General features: G+C 32.4%; 2 protein-coding genes across 13 annotated transcripts in view; one reads left to right on the top strand and one right to left on the bottom strand.

Annotated features, from left to right (window-relative positions):
• RUNX2 (RUNX family transcription factor 2) overlaps positions 1-7,634 on the bottom strand; it is a 358,429-nt gene extending 350,795 nt beyond the window's left edge. For all 5 annotated transcript variants that reach the window (XM_081246848.1, XM_081246844.1, XM_081246845.1 and 2 more), the window contains exons 1-2: positions 7,301-7,634; positions 6,977-7,100 (exon numbers count right to left, since the gene is read on the bottom strand). In XM_081246848.1, the coding sequence (XP_081102974.1) occupies positions 6,977-7,100; positions 7,301-7,438 (262 nt within the window). In that variant the 5' untranslated portion in view covers positions 7,439-7,634. The remainder of the gene's footprint in view (positions 1-6,976; positions 7,101-7,300) is intronic.
• Positions 1-27,678, top strand: part of SUPT3H (SPT3 homolog, SAGA and STAGA complex component) — a 441,549-nt gene that overhangs the window by 43,288 nt on the left and 370,583 nt on the right. The window lies entirely within an intron of this gene.

Below are 27,678 nucleotides of genomic sequence, written 5' to 3'. Positions count from 1 at the left end.
TAGCAGTTTTTTCTGCATTCTGTCAAAAGACGAATTACCTAAAAGCTTTACAAGTTTCGTGAGAAGTAAAAATTAATCTTGCTAGATTACCTTTTGTAACCAATTATCTTGCCTGATATTAGGATGGAACTGTCTTGATGGAAGTTTTCTCGTAGATATCTTCTTATAGTGTCTTAATATTTTTGAATCGGGTGCTAAGGTCCTTAGTATGAAATGCTTGTATATTTTTACGTTTATACATTTTATGGAAAACACGGTGATTGATAATAATGTAGACTATTAGCATAAAGAAGTTTTCTTTCTGTGGTAGTATATTATTGCAGATTTCTGTAATCTGACAGAAGTTTATAAAATAAAGTGAGAATTCACTTTTCTTCAAAAAATAGGTTTTCTTTAAGGTGTGTTTACAAAACTTATAATAAAGTTATCATTGATTAAAGGGAACACGTACCCTGTAACTTTTGCATACTCTTGTGTCTAATTCTGGGATCAAATTACACTAATTCTGTAAAACCAATGAGATAAATAGTATGTAAAATACGGCACTTTTTTCTTTTCAGGTTCATAGTGAATTCACTTTGTTTAGATCCATTTAAGTAATTCTTAATCATTTGGTAGAAATGATGATACCTTTCCACTTAAAGATTATCTGGGAAATTTGAAGTTTAAATTGGGAACTTCAGTAGAAAAATTTAAAAATAAAATTAATTATAATTATTACTATCAAAATGAAATAACCTAATTAAAAATCACAATGCCTAATTTAACTTGTTTACCTAGGTTATATGGGCAATGAGTAAATATACAGAAAATATACCTGTTTAGCTTCAAGCCAGAGTTGTTCTTTGAGATAATGTATGTAAATAGTATCTGTTAGCAGATTAATTACATTCATATTTTCCCTTGTGAACTGTAATAATTTGTTTAACTGATACCAGTTTTTAATTTAAGTTTATAACTGGAAAATAGTGTCCTTGTGTTTTACAAGTATAGTTTTTGATTATTTTAATCTTGTATACCCTAACAGATGCCTAATCTCTGTTGTTGGTTTTACAGATTAACATTTCTCTGTTAGTATACATGCAAAAAGTAATTGATTATCTTTCCAATAGAACTGCAAACGATACCTCAGTTAACTAATTTACAGTTGTTTTCTTCCTGGTCTACAGTTATTATCCCAAGTTTCTCTAGTCACTTGTGTGTATGCATTCATATGCATTCACAGGTAGATTCATATACTACATATTAAAATTTTCATAATTGAAAGAAATTGAAGTTGTATTTATGTGGCAAATATTTAGCTTTTGTATAAAAATATGTCCATGTCTATAGAAAGTTCTGTGGAATACCGCAACATCATTATTCGAATTTTTCCAAAGAAAGACATTGCATATACATGCCTTAGAACCTTACTGTTTGTTATTGTGATTTGGCTAGCATTTTTCCTTTATTTCCCTTTTTTTTTTTTTTTTGGCTTTTGCTTTTAACTGATCCACAAAATGGATTTAGTTGTAAGATACCTGACTACAAGGAATATCTAACAATAAGGAATGTATAAACAAAGTCTGGCACACTCATGGTTCATATGATTTTTGTGAACCTGAAAATGTGTATTTAAATGTTTGAGTTTTTAGCTAAGTCTTTTATGTAAATATATTTTTATAGTTGAGGGTATAATGATTTCAGTAGACACCATTGATACAAAGACTGAAAAGTATAAAATAAAATTAATTTATTTGATTTTGTGGTAAAAATTGTTGGCCTTGCACAGGATACTTGGATGTACCTTGTTAGACTCTCACTTCTCTAATGTAATTCTTATGTATAATTTCTTAAGGGATGGCAGTAGAAGTAGTGCAGATAAGTCTTTAATTGCCACCATAATTTTAAATACATGTCTGAGAATAATGTAACTTGGTAAATCTTCTGACATCAATATAATAATTTTAAAATATCTTAAACATCATTAAAATTGCATTCACTTAATATATGTCTATATGGTGCAGAATTCCTTGTTTTGTGGGCAGTTGATTTAAAAATTGAAAAACTCTTAATTAGAGGCAAAATCACACTCAGTATGATTTTTAGTCCTGGACTACATATTGGATGTTGGATTTATGAGTATTAACAAGAATAAAGAGTACTTATAGGAGGTGTATCAATAATGAATTTTTTCTTCACTGCAAGTATTAAATGCTTATCTGGACTCAATTCTACAGCTCATTTTATTTGGGAATTATCTTAACATATAATGGTGAATGATTAGGTTTTTATTCGTATAAGACAGCATATTTATGAAAAAATATACTTTAGAGTTAACATCCTGTTCAACAACAACAATAAACACCCGAAATGATTGGTATGGTATTGCTTACATTCAGCACTGTCCAAAGTTGAATCCTACATCCTTAGTAAATAATACAAAGGGGAGAAATTCCTAAGAATTCAACATAAGATAAAGATTTTGTATACAATGTAATAAAAGAGCATTTAATCTCAGTTGCTCTACAGATCTTTAAAAAATTATGTGGGAATGTATGTGTGCTTGTTAAATGGACAAAAGCTTGTGGTCAACTGTGGTTAAAATTGTAAGTAAAGTCCCTTTGAATAAGGTATAGAATTTCCCCATTATTTTTTTGAATTGTAATACATTAATCAAAATACATATCCACCGAATTCCATAAACTTTGAAATGGCAACAGATTGTATCAAGGTGTATATTTTCATTATGTGAGACTTCCTTTTCTAAAGATTTGTTTTAAAACATTAAATATTTCCTATTTCATGAAGAATTTCCATATACTGTAGACACCTTAGAATATTTTTCTCTTTAGAAAATACTGAATATGGAATTTATTGTTATCCTTATTATGGGAGGCTAATGACAGGTTTTTTTTTTTGGATGAAGTTTTATCTTCAGTGAAATTCATTGGTATAGGAGAAAAAGGTAGTGCATTTGGGTAACCTAATGGGAATACTGCTTAAATTAGCATTGGTTTTGTTAGCACCCATTTACTAATAAATCTTGCATGGCAGATGACTAGAAAAAATAGTTACGCTTTGTCATGTTTACAGGTTTATTGTTTGTAGGAAGGATTCTTTCAGATTGAAGGTATTTGTCTGTTTGACCATATGTGTATTATTTTTACAGAGACACACTGTAGAGGTAGACTGTTCCAGTGGATCCCTTATGTAAAAATATCTCTGTAGAGTTTTGTTAGGTAATTAATTGCATTTGCAATGAATGCTTTTGAGGAGATTTGCATGACCTCACTATTGACTTAGAGTTGTCACATTTTAGTATCTTGCAACAAGGGTTAGAACAGCATGGAAGGTTGGCATTTGTATGCTTTGGAGAGGAGTTTGAGATGTTACCCTGTTTTGCCAATCAGTTTTCGAGTATGCATGGGTGCATCATTAATCATAGGAAATGCAAAAATAAATAATCCAGTCCCATTGGATTTTTTTATATGAATACTTACCTTTTCCCTTTTTCGTATATACAGTTGAGGTATTTAGGTAACCCCTAACCTTTTGCTTCAACAAAGAAGTACAGTATAAAAATATTACCACAGTTTTCATGTGAGCAGCTCTTGAGAGGAAAAAAAAAAAGCCCTCTAGATGAATATTTGTTGAAAAAAAAGTTGTGATACAGAATGTCTTAACTCAGCCCCAATACAGTACTTGAGGACCACCAGTGTATAAAATTGAAAGCACATGAGTTTTGAAGCACTAGAAAAGGTTTGTAATTGATTAGCGCTGCTTGAAAGTACTGAAGTACAGTGAGTTTTGATTTGTGAATGGTTCTATTCAATAAAGATTAATTCTGTGTGTTTGATAAAATCTTAGTGCCTTCAATGAGTTAGTTTTTTCCCCCCTCTGCAGTTTATTTAACCATCAAATATTTCAGTGTTCTTTTAACAAACTGGAACATTTCTATCTTACTTAATTTAACTTTAGCATGACTGATTTAAACAAGTCAAACTATCAGTGATTAGTTTGAAGGGTGTAATTGAAGAGATTAATTTTTTCTTCTTTTAAAATAACTAAAGTATATCATAATGTAACCATGTATATTTCATGCTTTCTTGTCATTTAGAGACTATCAAGAGATTTATATAGACTAACAATATTTTTCTGTGATTTGTTTTAAATCTTCTACATTCTAAAATATTTTTAATGTTTAAAAGTGAAATCTTTGCCAGTTTTCATGTAAAATTATGATTATTTACTATAATGTTAAATAATAATAAGAGTCTTTGGAAATTGCATCGACACTGTTAGCTTTTAATAGGAGTGGTCTTCTATGTATGCTCTTTTTAAATCATCTCCCTGGATTTTGGAATTTAGCTCTCTTATTTTAGAAGCAAGTTGTGACACTTTGTCGCTGTTAAATCTTGAAACTATAAAATCACTATCATTGATATGGACCACAACTATTGTTTTGGAAATCAGTCTTCACACATCACATGCAGTCGGGCACTACGGTCAGTTACAAAGGTTTTATGTAGAAATTTAGTCTGTCAGCTGATATATTTTCATAAATAAGTTCTTAATGGTAAGATACTCCATGAGTTACCTCTGTTCATTTTAACAGACTTCATTTATGATAAATAATGGACAGATTTTGAGTAGTGCACATTGAAAATTCACACACGCACACACACACACACACACTTTTCACTCATTATTTTGAGGTGAGGCAGTTGGTCAGTGTGTGCTTTTGTCCCTTACCTAGGAAGAGCCTGAACTTTTAAAACTATTTTACAAAATTGGAGCACATACTTTTGACATTTCATTAGGTTGTTTTGATAATCAATTACTTAAGAATTTAAAGCCTGAAGTGAGGTTTCAGACTTCAGATAGATTCCAGAAGGGGGAAATGTTTGTAGTGTGATGATAACCTATACATTATGTCCACCACCCACCTGTAATTAGTCCTGTGTAGTGGGTTCATCTTATGTTCTCTATCCAGGCTCTCAAATACTATTTGGGAGTGGGAGAGGGTAAATTCCACTTTTCAGAAGAGGAAGACTTAGTTATGATGTCTAAAAATACGTGATGTGATAGAAGATTATTTAATTCATTATCATGCCTGTTTGAAACTGGGTCAAGTTTTGAAAATTTTACTGTAGAAATAGTTACTAAGGATGTCACAGAAATGTAACACTCCCTCATAAGACAGAATAAAGAGCATTTTAACATATTCTTTGTGTCTATGTTAGTAACTTTACATCTAATGCTGAAATAGTCCTTGAAATTTGTGTTCCCAATCTGGTTTGAAAAATTCTTATTTTTTAAAAAATAGAGTAACATTGTGAAGAGTAACTTAACTGCTTGAGATGCTGTTTCAAGTTATCCCTCCATATAACAATAGTTTTAAGCATTTTTTTCCCCTCTTCTTTTGGATGGGAACAGCAAAAGTTTCCATGTATGAGCTATAATTATAATAGGGGTTGTTAATGCAGTCTAGTTGTGTATATGTTCTGCTTCCTTAATGCAGAAATTTTTACAGTAATGCTTATTATCTTCCATTAAATTAAAAAAATAATCTGTGATTATTGTATGTATTATAACTGAGGGGGCCCACTTAGAACTATTGAGGGAGTCACTACAGCAATTTTACATTTTTTTTTGTAAAATACATAGTATATTTCCTCACCCTTTTAAGAGAAACCTTTTTTCTCCTTCAGGTTTAATTATTTCTCTTTGACTGAAACTAAGACCGATCCTCTGGTAGCCAGTTAAAATGTGTGAAGTAGGAGGAGTAAAAGAAACTCCAATCGTTAGTTGTAAGTTATAAAGCAAAGTTAATACAGGTATACACAGCAAAAGGATTTATTTTAAAGGATAAAAGAAAATTTTATTAACTTGCCTTGTAGAACATGTTGGACAGCATAAAGAAAATCTTGTAAGTGTTTAGATATTTTACTATAATACCATCTTAGCTGATGAATGTTGAAGTAGTTTACTTTTGTGTATTAACACTAACTTTAAATTAAATACTAATACTATATTATGCCTGTTTTCTTTTAAAGTCCAGCATGACTTAATTGGTATGGCTCTTTTAAATCATGCAGAGTATCCTTACAGAGTTTTCTTTTTTATGAGACTAAACGATACTCATTTTGGTAGGTCAAAGAATATGATTAAAAGAATCCTAGACGTTTTAATGTTTGCTATGTTTATAACAATTTCTACTTATGGATAATAGTGTGTAGATGTAAACTAAAATTGTATAGAAAGTTATGGTTGCATGTAAGTTTTTGACGACTTCTGTGAGCTTTTTAATATCCTGGATATCCTGGGCAATTATAAAGATCTTTTAAAAATGGCTATTACATACTTATCATAATTTTATTTCAGTTGAATATATGCTTCAATTATGTAAAGTTGCTTAGAAACAAACTTGTACGGATATCTTATGATGCAGTCTAAAATTATAAGTAGATTTCTTGTAGTTGAGCTGGTTAAAATATAAGTTATACTACAGGTTTATTTCTCTGTTTTACATAGTAGAGTATAATGTCAAGATAATTCTGTGGTCTGTTATTTTGTAAAATTGCTTCCTTTTAAAAGTTTGCTCAAATATTGGGAGCTGCCGGAGTGAATACTTCACAATACTTTGATTAATTTAGTGTCTAATTTTATTTCAGTGAAGGTTAATGAGAATATTAAACTTGCCTTTACTGTTTCAACTACCTCACTTCTATAGCTCTAGAAAACATTTAGACTAATGTGAGATAATTTAATTTTTTCTATTTCAAGTCATTAGTCCGAGAAGTAGATAAGTTACAGATGCCAAAAGCAAATTTGTACAGCAATTTCATTTTTCAACTTTTAGTGCAACAAAATAGCATCATTATGATCTTTAATATAATGTTAGCTGGCAAAGCTAGCAAGTTTATCCGAGAAACATACCTTTATGTTTAACAGGTTCATCTCTTATAGGATTTTAAAATATGAGAACACTTACCCCAAAAGAAGTTTTGCTGACATGGTGTCACTGTGCTGAAGAGGCTGTTTGATGCCATAGTCCCTCCTTTTATTTTCAGATAGAACTTGTACCCTCTGTTGTAAATTCTGCTTGCAGCCTTAAACTGAAAACACAAACCATACCCAAACCTTGTTTTAGTTTTACAGTATGCCTGCAGTACATAGACTTGATATTTATTTTTTTCTGTCAAGAAATTATGTAGCTGGTAACATGTGAAAAGCAAGGAAACAAAACAAAAAGAGAATGAGCAAATATTGGAAGGACCTACTATTACTGCATAGACTGTGGTTAGAGAGCACTCACTGACTCTGTTGGTCTCGGTGGCTGGTAGTGACCTGCGGAGATTAACCATTTAAAAACCAGAGACTTCTTGCTGTCCTCCTGGAGAAAGTTTGCACCGCACTTGTGGTTCTGTGGTTGTTTGTGAGGCGAATGAAGCATTCACACAATCCAAAAAAGCAAAAGCTTTCAAACTCCTTTTTTTTGCAAGCACTATTACTGGAGAGACAGAATCATGTGGTTTGTGACCTCATAGTACTCACAGTCAAGTGGGACTGCCTACCACTGTGGCTTTCCCCCCTTGCTCATGCTCTCTCTCTCTCTCTCTCTCTCTTTCTCTCTCTCTCTGACAAAAGGCTTGTGGTAAGGCCCTTCCTGGCATCCAGAAGGATATAGCTTTTTAATTTTTGTGACTCATGAGGATTTGGATAGAATACAAATGCTGAAGGAGCCCAAACTCCTGTAAGGTTAAGCGTTTGTAGAGCAGAACTCTGCTGTTGTGGGCTTTCCTTTCTATCCCCCCACCCCTACTTTTTGTGCCTCCTCCTTTTATTTAGTTCATTATTGTGTCTGTGGAAAAGTGAGCAAAATTGGCTCAAGAGGCTGTGTGTGAAATCCTGAACAACAGTGATGATTTACAATAATTTACATCTTTGGATTGTATCACATTCTGGGGTCTGCTTCATATTTGCTGGGTGATTGGAGTCCTTCTGTTTTTCTTTTTCTTGTCTTCTTAAACTCATGAATCTGTAACTCATTGTAAAAAAGTTTACCTTTCCTAAGGTCTGGTTGCAAACTGCTTGCTGGGCTTGACTGTAATTGGCTGTCATGAAAGTGTTAGTCTGGGGATTCCTTTACAAATATTAAATCATGTCTGTCTAGTTTATGTATGATCAATATTAGATGCCGGCTCCTACAATAAAGATTAAATATAATTAGTATCTTTTGTATTATGTTTACCTTTATCTCATGGCTAGTTTGAGTATCTTATAAAAATGAATAGCAAAAATTGTAGCATAAGTTTATTGGATGAATCTTAGTTTTCTTTATGTTTGTAATAATTTTTATTTTTCAAGGAAATATACTCATTTTGTATACTCATTTTGTATAGTTTACTTGGATATTAACTTCAACAGAGCCTTTGATAGCAAGTCTTATACAAATATAAAGTAAAATTCTTATGTTGTAACTTAGATTGTTCAATGTTATTGATTTTTCTAAGCTCAGAATGGAGTGGGTTAACAGAAGCTGTATTTTTTGTTTATAATAGAAGCTTTTGAAATAAATTACAAAATGCTGTGTGTAGTAGGGAATAATGCACACAGAGTATGTTAGTCGTCTCGATTTGCTAATTCTGATTCAGAAGAAAATTGGAAACATCTTTGGGAAACTATCTCCTTTTTTGCCCCTTTGGACATGTATGTATAGAACTCATTTTCTTATTAGGAAGATTATATATCATAGGCAGAGAATTTCATATTTATGAATAGAGCTTCCTGTTTTCATCAGTTGAGAGAGATGGGGTATTTTTCAGCAAAAATTATAAAGCTGAACAGACCAATTTTCTAGGCATTTTTTTGCCATTTATCCATGCCACTCTGAATTTGCATGTTAGACTTCTTCCTAGTGTGATAGTAACCAGGAGTGGCATGAAGTAAATGAGTGGGAGGGTGGGCGGAGACAGTGAATTACAAAACATTATTTGGGGTGTATAATGGGGTAAGGACTGGGAAATACTGAGGAGGATGCTAGAGCCAAAATACCCCTTCGTATGGTCATCCTAGCACAGTTCATTATCTGCTTTTGGTTTATATTCGATAAAAGATACATGTACTAATGTGTTCATAAGTTTCTTACAAAAAAGTAATTTGCCCAAAATACACTGGGAGGATATGGGAATGACTTTAATCCTTTATTATTCAAATACCTAGAACTTTTCCATAATAAATTTTTAGTGATAAAAAACCAGAAATACGTTTTAGTGTTTTATTTAAAATACATATTTATCATGCCTCATTGTGTATGTAAACAGGTTTTACATTGAAAAGTAAAAGCTTTCATTTAACATGCAGTTACTCATGCAAAAGGGAAAATTTATTCATTGATTCTCTTTCATAAATAAGGCGTACAGTGGGATCTGTAGCTCTAATTAATGTCTAAAGTAAGTTAAAGGAGGGCTTTGTCTATATAATTTGTGGAATTTTCAAACATAGTTCCATATGCACATACAATAGCAGCAGAATCAGGCAATTGAAAAAATTTAGTAGTCTGCTAAGTAAATGCTTTTCTTTTTTCAGAATGAGTTTTCAGTTTCTGCGTTTGGATTTGCTGACATCTTATAACTTTTTGCTAAATTTTTTCTCCCTTAAAATTTTTTGTTTTTATTAAGTGTACTTTGGCCCTCCAAATGAACTGTATATGTATTTGAATAATTTTTAACATCCCTGTGTCTCTTAACTGCTTGTTCTGTTTTTGCAGGTAACCCTCCTGCACATAATTTTTGGGTCAGGGTAATCACTCTTATTGCTTAAGAGTTTAATAGATATTGTTGAATATGCCCTTTCTGTTCTGCGTGAGGCCCATCAAATTCTGGCAGGAGAAAGCAGTGAAGTCATGTGCTTTAAAGTTTGTATATCCATTATCCGCACACACACAAACACATGCATACGTACATACATACATATACTTTTTTCTTTTTATAAACTGAAAATCTATCCTCTTTGGAGCAAATATTACTTTGTGGTAAAAATTTAAAAACAACAGTGATAACTGGTACACATTTGATAATTGACAGTCTGTTTCATTAGAAATAGCTTACCACATGTGTTGAAGAGAGACTGACTCAGAAAAGTCACTGCAGATAAAGCTCTTGATTATGCTTAAAATCAGAAATGCAAACCACAGGGGTTTTTTTGGTTTTTTAAAGACCCTCAAAACTTCATTCTTTTAGGGGATATATTAGTATTTGCTATGTTGAAGTAAGTATCGAGTTTAAGTCTGCTATATAAATTATGTATTATAATGCCATGGAAATGAAATATAGCTTTGAACTTGAAAACAGTTTCACAAAAAGTAAAGAAGTTAGTTATTTGTTTTCCCATTGCCTTGTATTTAATACGTTTGTCAACATTGGTCGAATTTTTTATATTGTATATTGTTATATGATATAATGTTTTAAATGCTACGTATATATCTTCATTGTTACCTTTTGAATCATTTTTTAATTTTCTGAATTCATGAACCTATTATATAATACAGTAGTTTTATCAGTACCAGTCTTGTGCCCATTTCTATTTTTTTTGATTGTTTTAAACTTATATTTGTTGCTGTTCTATTTTTCTTTTAATTGAAAACAATAGAAGCAAAATAGGTTTGATGTAGGAATTTTACAAATTGTAGAAATCCTATTTTGGCTTAAAATGTTCTCATTGATTATGAGGTTTTAGCAAGGAATTTTCTTAATTTATTGTTTCAACTTGGTATGTGACAATTTTTTTTGGATTTGACGTATAGCTATTGAGACTTACATAGCATTTATTGGGCCTTTTATTGATGCTTTGAAAAATTTTTACGTTAGTAAAATATGTATAATTTTATTGCTATTTTAAATTATGATTATGAGAGATTTAATTCCACTTCCTTATTTTAATGGGGTATATATCCATGTTCACAGCTGCACACACATGTGTGGTTGTATGTGTGTACAAGGTATTATTTTTTGGTACTTTAAAAAATTTGCATATATATGTGTGTGTATGTATATATATACTAAAAAAAGTGGTATTTTTTGTAATCAGAGTATTCTTTGTTTTTCTCCTCATTTTCTTTAAATTTTGTAAAAACCCAAAGCACTACCATATCCATGATTGTTTGAACAACTTCATTTGGTTAGTATTAGCAGCTCTCTGTCTAATGTGAGATAATGTGGAAGTTGGATGCCAAAAGAGAAAGTAGTTAACTTTTGTGTCTCCCTCTCTCCCCTTCTCTCTCCCCTTCCACTCCTCCCCCTTTCTTCCCTCTCTCCTCCAGGCTTTTTTGGTTTCTCTTTCTCTGTTTTGACATTTATAAAATCTCAAAGTAGATTCTTAAGGTTCTAGTAGGGGATATTGACATTAATCTTCACTAATGAATATGTAACAGGTTTGAAGCTTCTAACATTCAAGGCAAATCATTGTTATATCTTGTTATAGTACACCTCATTTGTTAGATGGTATTGGCATCTGATTACAGAGATATTTTCTTTTAACATTTTTTAATTCCTTCCTCTGTGTTAATTTACTTTAACATTGTTTCATATGAATTTAGCCCTTTAATTATGAGGATTACTTTTTTCTCCCTTTGACTGTTTTTCAAAGTACACAGTGATCCATACTTGTTTAATGTAACTGTATAAATAATTCATGTTTCTTATAATTATTAGAACAATTCATCTTCTGCTGTCATTTTTCTAAGAAGAAAAAAAAGTCGAGAACTTGCAGAAAATATGGGAAACATGCTCATATGACAGCTGAGGATGTGGCTAGGGTAAAGCAGGAAACTACTACCCACAATGCAATGTTACATATACTACCACTTAATAAAATTTATATCAGACATGCTACTGACAAAACCAAAGGAAAATAATATCCCAACTATACTAGTTAACATACTAAATATATCTAGGGAAAAGTGAAACTAATCTTTTTGGAACCTTTGTACTTAGAGAATATAGTAAATGAAAGTGTGGGACATCATAGTACATTGGAGCCTTTGTGCTATGGGACTTGTCTGTAGGTGAAACTCTCTTATAATGAGAACTTTTTGGATATTCACTTTCCTGGAAAAGGCACAAAAGGGCACCCTTTTTCTTTTTTGATGGAATTGTTGCAGTATTATATAGGGTTCGAGGACATTGTCATCTAGTAGGAAAAATAAGTTAAATTATGAGATGTTCATCACGATTATTTAAACTTTTCACCCAGCCAGGTATATTTCTTTACATTTTGCTTTAAGTTGTTTTTTATTGCCAGGTTTGAGATGGGGCTTGAATTGTTCACTGAAGCATTTTTCTTTTCAAAGTAATTGTTTTTCTTGCTCTTTCTTTTTATTTATCTTAACCTACCTATAGCTTACCTGACCAGTTTATATGCTTTACTAAAGGGGGGTTAATCTAAAGCAGAAAACTGCTTTTATAATGTGGTTGAAAAAGATACAAAGATATCTTCTAAAAAAAAATCAGGTTTTAATATATTTAGGGTTTCTGTGTTTAAGTCTTAATCTTTTGTGCTCTTAACTGTCAGACTTCAGTAATTTTGATGAATTTAGTACCTTAGTAATTTAGATGAATTTTGAGGTTTTATAAGGGCCGTTTTAAAATATTTAAATAAGGGAAACATAATAGTTCTTTTGAATTGGTAAATAATGTATAGAAATTGTATTAGATAAAGAATAGAAAAGACTATTAAGTTAGTGTTACTTATGAAAGATTCTTTAGTATTCCAGTGTATAAGTTGTCACTGTTTCCGACCTTGCATGGTATTTGTCATCTCACCATTTAAACATTAATATATTGTCTATCTGTCTGTATCTCTATTAAGGCTGATTTGCTTAATTGTTTGAAGTATTTTCTCCTTAAGAGACTGCTTATCAATAACAGCTGTAGCACTGTGGCTTTTCTCCATGGACTCATGGTGGTCTTTGGAACAACGTTCTTCAACTTTGACAGGTGAGACAGAGGCTCTCCAGTGCCACTGCATTTGGATGAATCTAGCTGTGGTTGGAGAAAGTGCATCTTGCCAAAATATATGGGTGAGACCACACACAGCCTTTAAAATAGTTATTGTAGGCTTATTTTTAGGGATACATGTCTTGACAGTTCTTTTATTTGCATGCCAATTTCATTGCTGTGTATAGATTTTTCATTGGTTTCTGTAAAGGCAATTGCAGATTTAGGTCACTATTTGTTAAGCCTTGTGTATAATTTACACTGGAAAATACTCTGAGTTCAGCCATAATTAACAATATAGAGAATATATTGGAAATGAATCACTAGAATACTGATCTTTTTGTTTTTATAAATTTGACAGTATTCCCATTGGAAATCTCAATTTCCCAGACAGCTTAGTAGTCAAAAATTGCTCCAATTTGAACTTTAAGATTAAATAAATTATGAAAGAATTTGAAAATATTTATATACTTTAATTATATTAATAATAAAAAATTTGTGGTTCATGTTATTCAGAAGTACATATTTTTATAATGGTATAATAAAGCATTGTTCAAAATATAAGTTTTACACTTCAGTAAAAGCTTGAAAAATTTGAAACAAATTGCCAAAGAAGTCGGTTTCTTAGTGCATGGGCATAATATGCAAGCTATTCAGTCTTTTTATGGGATGATTAAAACTTTATTTAACTTAGTGAGCTATAAAAATTGACTACATTTTTTTTTAAAAAGTATGTTTTGTCTTCTAAAACTGGCTTTTTCAGTGACCAGTAAAGAGCATGCTTTAGACTTTTAGAAAATATTGTTTCTTTTTATAAGATATAGTATTTGGATAGTTATTCATGATTCTTATTAAGTTATTAGTGATAACAGTATTAAAGCTTAATTTCTTCAGTCCTGGCATGTCTTAGTCACAAGACTTTTCACTTGATGATCAATGATGTTGGCTAGGTATATATCTATAAAAAATGAAATCAGCTATGATAAGATTGCAGTTTCATTCTAGATATTTTCATAGTGAAAACAGAATCTACTGAAATAATTGGAAATTCAGTTTACTCCCCACCATTATCCCAGTACCTTTCCATTGCTGAATGGTTCTGGCAGGAAAGTACTGGGGAAATTGTGTTCCTACAGCTTTTCCAGAGAACAAGTTTTCGGAAAGAAGAGAGAAGATAGTATACACAAAAAGACTGTTTAAAGAAAAATTTGGCCCTTGTCTCTCAGAAATTGGTCATGTATGTGAACCTTGACTGGATGCTAGATTTTTAAAAAAGCTTCGTAAGTCATTTTTAGGATATTTGAGGAAACTTGAATATGGAATTGATATTGATGATACTATGGAATATTTATTAAGTGTCATAATGCTGTTGCACATATATAGGAAAATATCCTTACTCTTAAAAGAGGTGCATGATGAGTTATTTTCATGAAGTCAGTACTATACTTAAATTCATACATAAAACAGATGTGGCAAAATGTTAACTATTGGTGAGTCCAGGTGAAGGGACTTTTTTTTTTTTTTTTTTACTATTTATTTTAGGCATTCTGCTGTTTTTCATCTTAAACAATAACTTCTTTTTTTAACATCTTTATTGGAGTATAATTGCTTTACAATGGTGTGTTAGTTTCTGCTTTATAACAAAGTGAATCAGCTATACATATACATATAACAATAACTTCTTAAAGGTGAAACATGTTTTGGAAAAGGTGTATGGGGATTTGATTTCAAAATGAAATCAGATAGATGGGGAAAATTCATTCATTTTTATAAATAGTAAGTTTTTTATTTTTTTGTAAAGAAGTGAATATGGATAGCCTGGGCTATACATAGCAATTTTAGGTTTTAGTTTATAGTTTTATTTTTTACATTGAAATTCCATTCACATTAAAAGAACTACTTTTCACAAAATTATACGTGGCAAATATAAATTGAAAATGGTAAAATATTTTTGAAAATAGCAATATAAAAAATTTTACCTTTTTATTATAGTAACTCAAGTCTAGACCAATAAGCTAGAGGTTTTTAGAGGATCAAAATAAGCATCTGTTATTACTATGTCCTTGTTTATTAATTGGATGCTTCTAAGATATGTAAAAATGCCTTAAAAAGTTCGTTCACGTTAAATAAATACTACTGAATTGTACTACCGCTACTAAATTGTTTATACTATTAAATTATACTCTTTGAAGAAGTATTTTAATGAGCAGAAGCCTATATTTCTGTATTTAAATTATTCTGAATTTGTGTTTTTTTAGTTAACACCCTACCAGAGATGTTTACATTTTTTCTGTAGAGGGCTAGATAGTAAAGATTTTTGCCTTTGTGTGCTGTAAGGTCCCTGTTTACTACTCAACTCTGCCATTGTAGTCTGAAAGAGAGACAGTAAGTAAATTAGACAATAGGTGAATGAATGGGCATGCCTGTGTTTCAGTAAAACCATATATGCATGAACAGGCAGCTGGTGTGCCACAGTTTGCCCACTCCTGCTACCTCTGTACTTTTATATATAGAACTTGGGTCCTAGTGGATAGCCTCTTTTATAGGAGAGGCAAGAACAGTTTGAAATAATGATCAAACTTCTAATTTACTTATTATAATGAAAATCTTTTCTTAAAGTATTCTAAAAATCTGGTTTGTTTTTTTTTTTTGGTTTTTGTTTTAATTGACTGTTATGTGAAAGATCATATCTGTGGGGCTTTATAACTGTCTTTTGAATTGAGTAGTGTAATTTCATCTTGATCATATAATTATATTGTGAATAGTTTTATAAGGCACCCCAAAATTCTTTTAGGAATAGGGTTGGAATCCAAATAAATAATCTTGATTATAATGTATCCCCAAATTATCATAAATCTCAGTATTTATATTAGTCGTTCATTATTACTAGTAAGAAGGATGGTAAAATTCCTATGCCTTTTATCCACAGAAATGTTTTCTTTTCAGAATTCACGGGATTTAATGCCCAAGCATGAAATATTTAACAGAAATCTTATCAGAGATTATGAGCTATTTTCCCTCGTTTTCATTTATATTTGAATTTAAATCTGAGTAGATAAAGGAATTAATTATTTTTGTTATTACTTAATCTCTAAAACATTCATTGCACCAATCACTGTACATATTATCCAAAGTAAACTAGTTTTCTGAGGATTCACCTACGTTAGCTAGACTGACTATTATTTATTGGGTGATGATGATGATTACAACAACTGAACAGGAAAAGAACACATTTTTTTCAATTGGTAAAGAGCAAATGAACCCATATTTTGATCTGAATTTGAGACCTTTAGTGTATCATTACTACTATATAAATCTCATGAAATTTCATCATAAAGTCTTCCTCCCTTCTTTCTCTCCTGCAAGCTCTGGTCATTGCCTGCTCGCCCTCATTTTTGATAAAGTTCTTACATGATTGTTTTTATGCCACACCCCTTTCCCCAATATTTAATTATAAAACAGACACATAAATCATTGCAAGTAATGAGAATAGCCGTCTGGGGACTAAACACACGAAAGTACTAATAGACCAAACCTGAAAAAGCATCCTCCAAGGTCATTTAATGTGGATTCAGACTACCCTATCTACCTTAATAGATTTTTTTAAAAGGTAGCACTGTGCTGAAAGCAGTTTAACAAACAGGAAGAACATTTGATTAAACATACTTTGTTTAAAAAGTTAAGGAAATATTTAATATGTAGGCAAGATTTTTATAAATTAATTCAAAAGAGTTTTGGCATTTAAAGTTTTAATGTTCATTTAGTAGGAAGATGAACCTTTGAGGAAGAAAACCTGGCCTAAAAATTAATGGTTAAATACAGATTTATTTATTATGTTTTGCCTTCTCTTTGTACAATTTTAAATTTCCAGGGTTCTTGTCCTTTTAGCTATCAGTTCAGTTTTTAAAAAATTAAGAATCCTAAAGTTTGCATACTTCTGGAAGAGCTTATGGATTATTCCATATAATTGATATATACGACAGCACTGCTCTGTAGTTATTTACTGTCTGAAATCTTTATAAAGCTTAATACTGGAAGTGTCAAAAAGAACAATTTAAAAACTTAATAGGTTTTATTTTTTAGAGCCATTTTAATTTTACAGAAATTTGAGTGGGAAGTACTGACTTCTATATACTTCCCCCAGCCCTCAGTTTCCCCTACTATTAACATCTTCCATTGGGGCCTGTGTTTGCTACAATTGATGAACCAATATTGGTATGTTATCTCCTGAAGTCAGTAGTTTATATTAGGCATCATTCTTTGTTGTGCAGTTCTGTAGGCTTGATCAAATGCATAATGTTATATACCCATTATTATAGTATCATACAGGATATTTTTTTCTAGAAATCGCCATAAAATTTTGGTTAACTACACATAACAAAATTCAGTGTCTTAACCATTTTAACAACTGGTGTTTTTACTCTGTATAGTACTGTCTGTTTCAGAATGTCATATAGTTGGAATCATACAAAATGTAGCCTTTTCAGACTGAATTCTTTCACTCAGCAGTGTTCATTTAAGGTTCTTCTGTGTCCTTTTTGTGGCTTAAAAGCTGATTTCTTTTTACTGCTGAAAAATATTTCATTATATGGATGTACCACAGTTCGTTTATCCATTCACCTATTGAAGGAAATCTTGGTTGCTTCCAGTTTCTGGCAATTAAAGCTGCTATGAATATGAGTGCTGGTTTTTGTGTGGACATAACTTTTCAACTCATTTGGGTAAATGTCAGTACTTAGGAGTGCAATTTCTAGATTGTTTGTTAAGACCGTGTTTAACTTTGTAAGAAACTGCCAAACTGTCGTCCAAAGTAGCTTTTACCATTTTGTATTCAGAGCAGTAAAGAATGAGAGCTCCCATTGCTCCACCCTTGTCAGCTTTTGCTGTTCTCAGTGTTCTGGATTTTAGCTATTCTGATAGGTGTGTAATGGTACCTCATCATTGTTTTAATTTGTATATTCCTTAATGGCAAATGGTGTTGAACAACTTTTCATATGCTTATTTGCCATCTATATATCTTAGGGAGGTATCTGTTCAGATCTATCCCCCATTTTAAATTAAAATTTTTTAAATTGAGTTTTAAGAGTTCTTTGTACATAGCTCATTTGGTTTGTACATTCATTTGTTGATGGACACATGAATTATTTCCACCTTTTGGTTATTGTGAATAATGCTGTAATTGAACATTGATGTTTAAGTATATGTTCAAGTTCCTGTATTCAGTTCTTTTGAGTGTATACCTAGGAGTGGAATTGCTGGGTCATACAGTACTTCTGTGTTTAGCTTTTTGAGGAGCTGCCAAATCAGATATGTGTTTTGCAAATATTTTCTCCCAATCTGTGGCTTGTCTTTTCATTCTCTTTACGGTATCTTTCGCACAGTGGAAGTTTTTCATTTTAATGAAGTCTAGCTTATCAGTTTTTTCTCTCATGAATCATACTTTTGGTGTTTGTATCTAAAAAGTCTTTCCAAATTCAAGTCATCTAGATTTTCTCCTATCTTCTCTTCTAGAAATTAAATAGTTCTGAATTTTACATTTGGTTTGTGGACTATTTTGAGTTAATCTTTGTGAAAGATGTAGGGTCAGTGTCTAGATTCATTTCTTTTACATTTGGATGTTTAGTTATTCCGGCACCATTTGCTGAAAAGAGTATCTGTTGGACTGCCCTGCTCATTTGCGTGCATCTGTTTCTGGACTCTCTATTCTGTTCCATTGATTTAGATGTCTCTTCTTTTGCCAATGCTGTGCTGTCTTGATTACTGTAGCTTTATTATGGTGCGGTGACATATCAGTTTGTTGATATTCACAAAGTAACTTGCTGGGATTTTCTTTGGGATTGCATTGAAGCTATAGATCCAGTTGGAAAAAACTGATATCTTAACAATTTTGAGCAGGAAAGCTGTGTCAGTGAACACAGAATGTCTTTCCATTTTATTTCAGTCTTCATTGATCTCTTTAATTAGAGTTTTGTAGTTTACCTCATATAGATCTACATAGTTTATTAGATTAATATTATATATAAGTATTCATTTTTTTAATGTCAAGGTAAATGGTACATATTTTTAAAATTTCAAATTCCAATTATTGATTGCTGGTATGCAGGCAAGTAATTGGCTTTCATATATTTACCTTATGTTCTACAACCTTGCTATTATTAATTGCCTATTGTTTCTAGGAGTTTTTTATTGATTCTTTGTAATTTTATACATAGACAGTCACGTCATCTGTGAACAAAGATAGTTTTATTTCTTCATTTCCAATCTTTATACCTTTTATGTCCTTTCCTTAGCTTATTGCATTAGCTAGAACTTCTAGTATGATGTTGAATAGTAGTGGTGGTGAAAAGGGAATATCCTTGCCTTGTTACTGATCTTAGAGAGGAAAGAAAGCATCTAGTTTCTCACCATCAAGTATGACATTAGTAGGGTTTTTGCATGTGTTTGTTATCAAGTTGAAGGATTTTAATTTTCTGAGAATTTTTTATTATGAAGGGGTGTTGGATCTTGTCAAATTTTGTCTATTGATAGGAGCATATGGTCTTTCTTCTTTAGCCTGTTGGTATGATGGATTAGATCAGTTGATTTTCAAATAAATCCCACTTGGTTGTGGTGAACACTTCTTTTTATACGATATTGAATTTTATTTGCTAATATTTTGTGGAGGATTTTTTTGCATCTGTGTTCATGGAAGATATTGTTCTGTATCTTTCCTTATTTACAGTGTCTTTGTCTGGTAATAGAGGAATGGTAACCTTATAGAATGAGTTAGGAAGTGTTCCCTCTGGATCAGATTGTAGAGAATTGAAGACAATTGCTTCCTTATATTTGCTAGGAGTCACCAACGAAGCCATCTGGGCCTGGCGCTTTCTGTTTTAGAAGATTATTATCTATTGACTCAATTTTAAAAATAGATATAGGCCTATTCAGATGATTTATTTGTCATTGTGTGAGTTTTGGTTGCCTGTGTCTTTCAAGGAATTGGTCCATTTTATCAGAGTTATCAAATTTGTGGGCATAGAGTTGTTCACAGTATTCCTTTATTATCTTTTAAATGTCCATGGGATAAGTAGTAATGTTCCCTCTTTCTCATGTTAGTAATTTGTGTTTTTTTTTCTTAAACTGGCTAGAGGTTTATAAATTTCATTTTTTTCAAAGAATCAGCTTTTGGTTTCATCAGGTTTCTCTATAGATTTTGTTTTCAATATCTTTAATTTCAGCTCTAAATTTTATTATTTCTTTTGCCTACCTTGGTTTTAATTTGTCTTTTTTCTGTTTTCCTAAGTTGGAAGCTTAAATTACTGGTTTTAGATCTTCTTTTCTAATATTAATATATGCATATAATGCTATAAATCTCTCTCTAAGCACTTCTTTTTCTGAATCCACAAGTTTTGGTGTGTTGTATTTTACTTTTCATTTAGTCTGAAATATTTTGAAATATTTTCAAACTTATCTTGAGACTCTTTCTTTGACCCATGTGTTTATTGATATAGTTGGTTTAATATCTACATCTTTGTAACTCTTGTCTATCACTGATCTTGTTCTTTGTTTCTCTCTCTCTCTTTCTCTTCTTGGCTTCCACTCTTTTTATGCCTTTCCTGGTTGGTGTTAATTGAGCATTTTATATGATTCCATTTTCTTTCCTCTATTAATATATCAATTATACTTTCCTTTCTTTAAAAAGTTTTTTTGTGGTTATTCTGCAGTTTGAAATATATGCTTAAAACTATTCTGAGTCCACCGTGAAATAACGCTATATGGCTTCATGGGTAGTGCAAGTCCCTTTTTTAAAAAAAAATTTATTTATTTGTGTATTTATTTATTTATTTATCTATCTATGTATCTACGTATCTATGTATCTATCTGTTTTTGGCTGCGTTGGGTTTTCGTTGCTGCACGCGGGCTTTGTCTAGTTGTGGTGAGCGGGGGCTACTCTTCGTTGTGGTGAGCGGGCTTCTCATTGTGGTGGCTTCTCTTGTTGTGGAGCACGAGCTGTAGGCCTGCGGGCTTCAGTAGTTGTGGCATGCGGGCTCTAGAGCTCAGGTTCAGTAGTTATGGTGCGTGGGCTTAGTTGCTCCGTGGCATGTGGGATCTTCTTGGACCAGGGCTCGAACCCGTGTCCCCTGCATTGACAGGTAGATTCTTAACCACTGTGCCACCAGGGAAATCCAGTGCAAGTACCTTATAAAAGAGTATTCCCTCCTTTATAGCATTGTTGTCATTCATTTCCCTTCTCTATAAGCTATAATCATGGAACACATTGTTGCTATTATTATTTTGAGCAAACTAATATTTGTTAGATCAATTAAGTATAAATAAAATTTTAAAAAGTTTTATTTTACCTTTTTTATTCCCTGTATAATGCTGTTTCTTTCTCTATATAGATCTGTGTTTCTGACTTAATCGTTTTCTTTCTCTTTGAAGGATGTCTTTTAGCATTTCTTGCAAGGCAGGTTTGTTGGTAACGAACTCGCTTAAGTTTTTCTTTGTGTGTGTGAGAAAGTCTTTATTTCTTTTTCAGTTTTGAAGAATAATTTTGATGGACACAGAATTCTAAGTTGGTGGCTTCTTTCTTTCAGCACTTTAAATATTTCATTCACCTCTCTTCTTACTTGCATAGTTTCCGGAGAGAAGTCCAATATAATTATTATCCAATATTATCCTTGACTTCTTTAGGTAAGGTCCCCCACCCCCACCCCTCTCCCCCAACCCCCCGTGAAATGGCTGCTTTCACCAAAATTTGCCATTGTTAGGCTTTGTTGCAAATCATGTTTATATGCCAATTTAGAAAAATGGCAAAATGTTGCATAATATAAAGAACAGAAAGCACTCATAATTCTTGTTCCTAGAGATAAAAATTTTAAATCAGTGTTTTTTCTTTTTGTATATTTTTGGGACATCTATATTTATACATATATATGTGACTTTTTTAACTTAATTTTTAAGTTAACGTTATGGTATGTTTTCTAAATATATTAAGAATCTCTATAATACCATTTTAGTTACTAAATAGTATTCCTCCTTGTGGGTATTATAGCATTTTCACATGGTTGAACTTTTAGTTCTCTGTTTTTCTCTAATGTGCATGTGTGTATTTAAAACCTGTTTTTGTATTTGGGATCTTCAATTATTTTAAGATTTCTTTTGTTTCAGAGGCTGCTTGTTTTAGAGCCTGTTACTGCTTTTGTTTTTAAATAATCATCAGTTTAACATTATTGCTTCATGTAATTCTATTGAATACAAAACATTTTTACTTATTTTGATGCTTTTTAAACTTCCAACTTCTGTGGTTTTATGGCTTTGTGCCAGGGATAATGAAAAGCCACAAGATTAAAATGACCCATATTTTTGAAGCATCAATTTTAATTTCTGGTAAGTAATTTTTAAAATATAATTATAAACATGGATGTATTGTGAGATCAAGGTAAAGTTAACAGGAAATTTAAATCTAAAACTGGAGATGCCAAAAAATTTTGATAAATTCTAGTATTTTGGTGGAGAGTTTTGAGAAATAAATTGGTTTAATTTGCAGCATGTGATATTCTCAAATTTTATCACTTAGTTCATGAAATAATGATTATGTTCTTCATCATCAGTCATTTACTTTTCTCATTTGAGCAGACTTAGTAGCTGTGTATGTTTTACAATGTATTGTTATGGACTTTTGAGTTATTTGTCATTAAGAATTAGGTAACATTTTAATAAATATTCTTTACATTTGTTAGACATATCTTGTAAGATTTGTTCCTGGTTTTTGTAAATGATTGTTTTGATGTGTTACAGGTAGATCAAGACACATGTCTGGGAATTAACTGTGAAACATCTTTAATTCTCTTCTTCAATCCCTTCTTTTTCCTTCATTTAAGCAATTAAATTAAAATTAAATGAAAAAGAGTATTATCAGTAGTTTTTCCTGTTATGAAGTTTATACCTGTATTTTGTTGAAATGTAGAAAACAAAATTTCTTAATGGCACCATCATTCTTCCAGTCACTGGATTTGCTATTTTATTCATTGACTCCTTTATTTTAGTTGATTCTTATCACTTGTTTCTCTATAGCCTTTCTTTCCCTTCTGTTTTTCCAACTTGGTTTATACTCTAAACTTCCTGATCCTTGCCTTATGAATTATGACCTCATTTCTCTGTCTCGAAATTTATCCACTCTAGTACTTTTTTGTTTTTACTTTTGTTACTACAAACCTCTTATATACTTATGTGTAGTTAGGTAGGTTAAATGCTTGTTCTAGGTAATGGTGCTAAACGTCATTTTCCAAACTTGTTTCTTGCTGTCTTCACTTCTCTTTATTCCTGTGTCTGTAATGGCTTGCTTGTCTCCACTTTCTGAAGTCCTGGTCATACTCCAAGTTATCACAAGCCCTGCCTTTCCTTAAAACTTTTTAGTGAACTTCAGAGTGAGAACAACATGAGGTTCTAGAAAGGAAACAGCTCTGGAGTTTGTCAAAACTGTGTTCCATCCCTGGCTCTGCAAATGCTCTACTCTGTGATTCAAGCTTTGGAATTTTCTGCTTCTTCATCTCTAAAGTGGGCATAATCATTTAATGAATATTATGAAAATTAGATAATGTTTGTAAAGTGCCTAATACGAGGAGCTGATAAGCAAATTATTTATTGAATCATTTATTCAGTACATATGGGATGTCTCCTCTGTGCCCGGTTTTCCCTAGGTGATGAGCTGCACAGGGAAGTAGATGTTGAAGTTTTAAAATTTTACATACCATTAGTAATTTAGGGGAGGGGAATTATGAAGATGAGAGAAAGTAAGATTGTCTTTTATGTTTTCAGTAGCAAAAGCAAAAGTACCTATGCTTGAATGTCAGAAAGACCTACTCCTACTGCAGCTTAAGAGACTATGTACAGAATGTTTATCAACATATCTTTAGGTCTTTTGGAACCAGGGCAGCTTTAGGATGGTGTGATTTTGGGTAAACCTCAACCTCAGTGTTTTCATCTATAAGACAGGGTTAAGAGTGTACTCCCCCTATCCTTGGACTTCTGTAAGGCTGTGATTAGATAATGTATGTAAGCAAATTATCACAGGGCTACAGTGCTGTTGTCAGTCCTCACAGTAACACTATGAGAGATGAGGAAGTGGAAGTACATGAATTCTAAGTGACTTATCCACAGTCTTGCAGTTAATAGTAATGGCAGCAAAAGCAGCTGCCATTGCCACCTACCTCTCTCACTGCCTTCTGTGAGTTTGTAGTTTCTGGTCTCACCAAAGTTTTGTCCATGTTGTTTCTAATGCAGATCTGTGTTACACAGGGGAATAGGCAAGGGGAGAGAATCACAGTGGCTTTTCCTTGGCAGTTATGGTTGATAGGAAGTTGCATATCAATGATATTTGCTGATGGTCAAGACTCTAGAGAGTCTGGAGAAGTACTGTATGTCCAGAACTACTCTTAGATTGCTGAAAGGTCAAAGAATTGATAATCTCATTGTGGTTCAGATTAACTTCTAAGAGAACTCTTTGTTCTACTTGGTGATACCATTGATATAAGAGGAAAGCTGTGTTATCTTTGAATTTTGAAGGGTATAATTTAAATTTTTCTTCTATCACTTAATAACTGTGACTTTGGATAAACCACATAACCTCTGAAATGCTATCTTAAATCATTAAAACTGATGATAGTGCATCTTGAAAGATTATCGTAAGGCTAAAATGAGATAAAGTTTAACTCCCTCTGACATAATGCTTAGCTCATAGTAGATGTGGCATTCATGAGTTATCTCATTCCTTTGTCAGCTGTGAAGATTCTTTTTATCTCCATTTTGCAAATGAGGAAGCAGAAGTGCAGAGAAAGGTTGTGTGAATTGACCAAGGTCACACAGCCAATAGGTAGTGGATCTAAGATTGGAACCCAGATCTGTCTGCCCACGTTGCTAACTAGAATTCTGTATAGAAGAGTTATGTTTTAGGTGGGGTTTAGACCGGAAAATGTTTGTGAGATCTGTTAGATTTTATTTTCTCAAGGCCAGCCTTCTCAGTTTCTCTCTTTTGCTTGCAGTGTAGTGGTTGAGGCAGACTTCTTGGGGAAACTTGGCTTTCCCATTTATTTGCTGTGTGACTGGATGCGAGGTACTTCACTTCCCTGACCCTCTGTTTCCTCATTTGTCAACTGGGAGTAGCAAGGTATCTCTCTCAATGGGATTTTGTGATGTCATACTGTGGAATGCTTCAGTATATAGAAGAAACCCTCAGTTGGTGTTAGCTGCTGTTATTATTTGACATTAGAATCAATAGTGTGGAAAGAGTTTGGAATTGGATAGATGTGGAATCGGTATAACTCTTCACACTTTTTAGCTTTGAGTGAGTTAATTGTTTGGAAACTTAATTTTTTTCTTCTCTTTAAAAAGAGATAATAAGACCTACCGTACAGGACTTTTGTTGATGTTTAAAGGATAACATATTAAAAACAGTGCCCAGAAGAGTATATACAAAATAAATGTTAGCTTTTTCTCCCGTTCTACTCCCCACTCCTGCCATTTTTTGAAATCTTCAGCGTACTGGTCCTTCTCCAGAAGGGATTCATTTGGTCCTAGGACAGTTCAGTTCAGAACTGACTGCAGCGCTGCAGATGTAGTGCAGCCTGTGCCTGGCAGACAGTCTCAGTCTCAGGTCTTCTGGGCCATATTAGCTTAGTAGTTGTCTTCCTTTTTGTCTCCAAGTGAAAGCAAGAGACCTTTTTACTTCGCAAATAATTTTAAAATTTAGACTGAATTTGTCCAAAGAAAGATAATTGTATTTTAATATTTAAATAAGAAGTTGTTACTGTTAAAAAAAATTCATACTTCAGTCTTCTCTGTACTGGTGTTAACAGCTGACTATTACGATTTTTCTTTAAAATCTTTCAGCAAGCATATTTAGTAATTATCTCACCCTTAGCTGTCAGACTCACCACACATGACATAATGCAGGTATTACTGATGGATATTTTCTTATAGTTACCTCTTTTTTAGGAACTGAGGATAAGAAAGGTAATTATACATAAATATTTTCTAAAAAGTCTATATATTAGTTTATCAGTTAATATATTATCTGACTTCTCAATAAATTATTATGATATCTTTTGAATATAATACCACTAATGATTAGATAGTATTTCACAGATTACTTTCTTAAAATTTACATGGTCGGGCTTCCATGGTGGTGCAGTGGTTGAGAGTCCGCCTGCCGATGCAGGGGACACAGGTTCGTGCCCGGGTCTGGGAAGATCCCACATGCCGTGGAGCGGCTGGGCCCGTGAGCCATGACCGCTGAGCCTGCGCGTCCGGAGCCTGTGCTCCGCAACGGGAGAGGCCACAACAGTGAGAGGCCCGCGTACCGCACACACACACACACAAAATTTACATGGTCATTGTGAGAGTAAAATATTACATTTGATGAGACCCTTGAGGCTCACCCCCTTTGACTAAGTGACTCAAGTCCCATTGTGTATGTAATTCCCAGAGCCAGGACCAGATCTCAGATTTTAGTTGATATTTTCATGAAAACATCATTGTTTACTTACAACCTTCCTTGTTCCAAAAAGACCTTAAAATGACTTTTAAAAGTGGAAACAGCATTGCAAGATAGAATACATTAAGAGTGAGTTATAAAATGAGGCAAAAGGAATATAAAGTCAGAAAATAGGATGGTGTTCAGGAGTCAGGTTTGTATGTGAAATGCATACAGAACATAAAAGTTTAACTCTTGTTAAAGTTTGAAGCAGCAATAAACCTGAGAACCTCTCACATAGGACCGGAAACTGAGCACAAATAAATATGTATAAAGTATTCATTGCAGCATTGATTGTAAAATCAAAAATAATAACCAATCCAGATACCAAATAGGGGAATGGATTAGTAAGTAGAAACAAATACATAGCATGGTTGTTGTTGGACAGTTTAAATTAACTAAGTCAATAGGTACTAACATGAATGGATACATTTTAAAAACAAAGGAGTGCAAAAAGTAGACTGTAGAGGGACATGTACAATAATGACATTACTGATGCAGATTTTTTTTTTCTGAAAATACTAGGTTTTATTCACCTCCCTGTGGTAACCAATAACCATACTATTAGTTAGTAAGATTTCTTTATAGTAACTGTCACCTGAAATACAAAAATCCATTAACAATCTAAGTTATCAGGTGAGGTCTTACTGGAAATTCTTAACCATATACTTGTCTTGACAAGTGTTGTTTTTTAAATGATGAATTGTCTTAGTATAAGCCACTGTATTTCTGTAACAAAGTAATGAAAGGCACAGCTAGTGCAAGCGAACTTAAACCCATTCAACTACCCGCTGAAAAAATACTTTGGTTCTTCAGGAAAAAAATTAGCAAGACAAAAAATCTGGTTCATTTCACAGTTCTGTTCATTTTCATAACTGTAATCTAATAGTTACAAGATAAAAATACTCCAGGAAGAACCAGATATGTAGTAATGAACAAACATGCGTGAGAGAATTTGTGCATTCAATGTATCTGGCAGAAAAACTAGTTAAAATGCTAAATAGAACAAATTTGGTCTTTAAAATATCAGTTCCTTTCCTTTAAAAAAAAAAACGAGTCTACCAAGAAAATACAAAAACATAAGGCTGCAAGTAAATAATAGTTGTGTTTAGGCTGTTACAGTTCAGGTTATCCTCAAGACCACATACATCCTGCTTCACTGCTGCTTGCATTCTGCTGGGTTTT

The sequence above is a fragment of the Mesoplodon bidens genome (genome assembly GCF_964165515.1).
Source record: "Mesoplodon bidens genome assembly, chromosome: 10".
NCBI classification, from domain to species: Eukaryota; Metazoa; Chordata; class Mammalia; order Artiodactyla; family Ziphiidae; genus Mesoplodon; species Mesoplodon bidens.
The sequence above is the reverse complement of the archived record's forward strand: the minus strand, read 5'-3'. Positions and strand labels throughout refer to the sequence as shown.